This window comes from Pectinophora gossypiella, chromosome 1 (genome assembly GCF_024362695.1).
Source record: "Pectinophora gossypiella chromosome 1, ilPecGoss1.1, whole genome shotgun sequence".
Taxonomy (NCBI): domain Eukaryota; kingdom Metazoa; phylum Arthropoda; class Insecta; order Lepidoptera; family Gelechiidae; genus Pectinophora; species Pectinophora gossypiella.
This window is the reverse complement of record NC_065404.1, coordinates 12,131,787-12,135,662: the sequence shown is the minus strand read 5'-3', so window position 1 is coordinate 12,135,662 and position 3,876 is coordinate 12,131,787. Positions and strand designations below refer to the sequence as shown.

At 36.3% G+C, this 3,876-nt stretch overlaps 1 protein-coding gene across 1 annotated transcript; it reads left to right on the top strand.

Annotated features, from left to right (window-relative positions):
* Positions 1-2,347: 2,347 nt before the first annotated feature.
* On the top strand, positions 2,348-3,840 carry LOC126368543 (transcription elongation factor S-II). The gene is made up of 2 exons (XM_050012557.1): positions 2,348-2,537; positions 2,827-3,840. Exons 1-2 carry the CDS (start codon positions 2,469-2,471, stop codon positions 3,622-3,624), a joined length of 867 nt encoding a protein of 288 aa, XP_049868514.1. The 5' UTR covers positions 2,348-2,468; the 3' UTR covers positions 3,625-3,840.
* Positions 3,841-3,876: the final 36 nt, after the last annotated feature.

Genomic DNA, 3,876 nt, shown 5'->3' with positions numbered 1-3,876 from the left:
GCCGACTCCGGTGGGTCGGTGATTTTCCTCCTTCAGTTCTTATCGCTATCGGCGTGGGTACATCGATAAAGAGGGGATCCGAGGGTTCCTTACTTCTGACGTAATACAGTTTTACTTCCCCAACAAACATGGAATTTGTACACTTTGTGCCTTCCCACTTTTATTTGCCTCTCTTGGGTTGGCTGGAAGAGATCTCTTTAGAAATAAGTCCGCCTTTTGTACCATTTTTTGTCATTATGAACTATATTAAAAGTATACATTAAAGAATTTAATAATGGAACCGTCATGGGACCCATACTTTTTAAACTATGAAAGTAAAATATTGTGGTTTCAATTTTTACCTTTATTTTATGTTTTTGAATGAAATTTATTGAAAGAAATTGAGCTTTTGTTTTGGCAAAATCATATCAAAATCATAATCTTTTAAAAAAAGGCGCTTACGTGGTTTTCACTTTAAGGTGACGTTATTTTATTAACATCGGCCTCCGTGGTCCAGTGGTTGAGCTTTGGGCTCACGATCCGGAGGCCCCGGGTTCGAATCCCGGTGGGGACATATCACAAAAATCACTTTGTGATCCCTAGTTTGGTTAGGACACTACAGGCTGATCACCCGATTGTCCGAAAAGTAAGATGATCCGTGCTTCAAAACGCACGTTAAGCCGTTGGTCCCGGTTACTACTTACTGATGCAAGTATGTAGTCGTTACATAAGTCATGTCAGGGTTCCTTTGGCGGCTCAATTATAACCCTGAAACCAGGGTTGATGAGGCTGGTATTTCACCTCACAATCCACACGATAAGAAGAAGAATTTCATTAACATGGTCGAAGCGCACGGGCGAAGTTTGTGATAATTTGAGTTTAGGGATAGGTTATTTACCTATGGTTATTTATTCTGCATAAGTTAATCTCTCTCATCAACCATGGAGGATATGCCGAATTCTCTACGATCTACGAGACGACGAACGGCGAATGGATGAAAAAATTAATGGCGGGAAAAAACATTTTAATTTTTTATAACGATTTGACACAACCGAAAAATCAGAAACTTTTTTATGTTCATTAAAAAGGTTATTCCTACTCATAGAAAAATATTCAAGTACTTTTAATTTTTTCATCCATTCCCCATTGTGCAGGTTTCAGAGCTACTTATTAGTCAAACCAAAAGTGTTACATGCACAATCGTACGACAATACGTATCTGAAATTAAAATTGCTGCAAACTAAGAAAATGTAAGTAAGCAAAAGTTGCCGTCGTTTCGTAAGTACATACTGAAATAAAGAAGTATAAAAGCTAGGAAGAAACAGTTGACGAAGACTTTATAATGGAAGTTTATTTCTTGAAATGGATAAAGGAAAATATAAATCCAGGTGCTGATGTATGAACAATAAAATATAATTTTCTGCTTAACAATTTATCCTGTTGTTGAGGTGTCGGTATTTCCCGAGAACTAAAAATATGAGTAATAAAAATGCATTTGGGTTACTTATAGACCCGCATAAGCACCAGTACGAATTTTAATGGCAATAGTCGCAATAACTTACAAAAAATATACTTAATAGAAACACAATTGGGATAAAACTAAATAAAATACGCAAACATCAATTCAGGCCTTAGCCCCTAATATAGGGTGTTAGTGACATCGTAACGAATACTGAAGGGGATGATTCAGACCATGATTCTAAGTTATATCACGTGGAATTTTCCGTCGCAAAATTCATGTACTTACTTTTTTGAGTTTTTTAAATAATTTTAAATTCTATATTTTTGCGATTTAAAACTTTCACTTGATATTACCTCAGAATAATGAGCAGGAGTGGGTGTATATACTACACCTCTGCCTACCCCTTCGGTAATACAGGGGTGATGCTATGTTATGTTCTTGAGTGTGCAAGAGAAAACTTGTGAAGTTCTCTATCAAATAGATAGTTCTGTTTCGAAGGTAGTGCATTAGTATTGCTATGTCTAATGTCAAACATTATGATAAAGAACATCAAAATCTCCCCAAATCCATCTGTGCTAAATTTTATGAATTCAAGATGAATTACATTCACGTTTATTTAACTAAACCTTGCGTTAGTGTAATAAGTATGTTTCGGCTGCATGCATCGGTCTTCCAACTTGACTGAAGCTAAATTACTTATAGGACTGCTACACGAGTATTATAATATTTATTTATTTATTATTATTAACTAAACTTCCTCCGCGGAGGTCCGTGTTGCTCTATGGTGTTAGCTAACTTCTCAAAAAACATAGATGAACACAAAGACCAAGTACATTCTATACTTGGTCTTTGGATGAACACAAATAAACGCAACTGGCCATAGACGCTCAAAATTAAAAGTAAAACCTACGTTTATCTATGGTATAGTGGCGTTCGTTTTCGGTGTGGTGGTCGATTTATCAATATTTTCCATAATATTCTGATTTTAAGGCGGGAACACGTAATATTCAGTTAAACCGCAAGCAAAATGAGCGTCGAAGAAGATGTAATGAAAATACAGAAAAAACTAACAAAAATGACTTCGGACGATGGAACTGTAAGTCCAGAAATACATGGAACTGAATTAGGGCCCTCTGGATATCATTGATCGTAAACTAAATTATTTCGACGTTGTGCTGAAACATGGTTACTAGCTTTATATCTACATGTTTCTTTAGGTCACACAGACAACAATTCATACGTGAAGTAACTATTCTATGACTGAGTTGATGTAGCTTTTGTTTGTTTGTTGGATGGAAGCCTAACCATGCGCATTGTTATTCACTAATATTAGGAGATTGATGATACAGAACTGTCTATTTTTAATATTATCGTACTTCTTCCAGGGTCAGGAGGAGGCGTTAGAACTTCTAAAAACTCTTCAAACCATGGCCATCAACCTGGAGGTCCTTACCAAAACAAGGATAGGTATGACTGTCAATGCTCTACGTAAATCTAGTAAGGATGAGGAAGTAATATCTTTGTGTAAGACTTTGATTAAAAACTGGAAAAAGTTCTTGTCAACACCCTCTAAGGACTCTGGAAGCTCTTCCAAATCTAAAAAAGATGGCAAGGATAAGGAGAAGAAAGAAGATAAGGACAAAGAGAAGAAGTTGCAAGCATCTTTCCCACCCCAGTCCAACACTACTGATGCTGTAAGGCTGAAGTGCCGTGAACTTCTCACTCAGGCTCTCAAGATTGATGGTGATGCCCCCAATTCCTGTGCCACTCCGGAAGAGCTAGCTGAAGAACTTGAAGAATGCATTTATGCTGAATTTAAAAATACTGATATGCGTTACAGAAACAGGATTAGATCACGAGTTGCAAACCTGAAGGATCCTAAGAATCCTACCTTGCGCACAAATTTCCTAAATGGTGTTGTTTCAGCTTCACGTCTTGCTAAAATGACTCCTGATGAAATGGCCAGTGATGAGATGAAAAAACTGAGAGAGAAATTCATTAAAGAAGCTATTGATGATGCTCAGCTTGCTACAGTCCAGGGTACTAAAACTGAAATGCTCAAATGTGGTAAGTGCAAAAAGAAGAACTGCACTTACAATCAATTACAGACAAGAAGCTCTGATGAGCCGATGACTACATTTGTCCTTTGTAATGAGTGTGGCAACCGTTGGAAGTTCTGTTAAGACTGCTTTTAAACAAGAGTATAATGGTGTATTCATTGTCTGAAGTGATACACTATTGTATCCAGTTATTATACTATTCTATTTACAATGACATAAAATTTTGTGTTTCTGTGTTAATTGCAATATGACCTTACTACTGTCACTGACAATGGAATCATGTTGAGTAGACAAGGAAACCTTAGTTTAACTTAAATAAATTAATCTGCTTTAAGTGAATTTATAACTTTTATTTAGACAAAAATTAAACTGCCA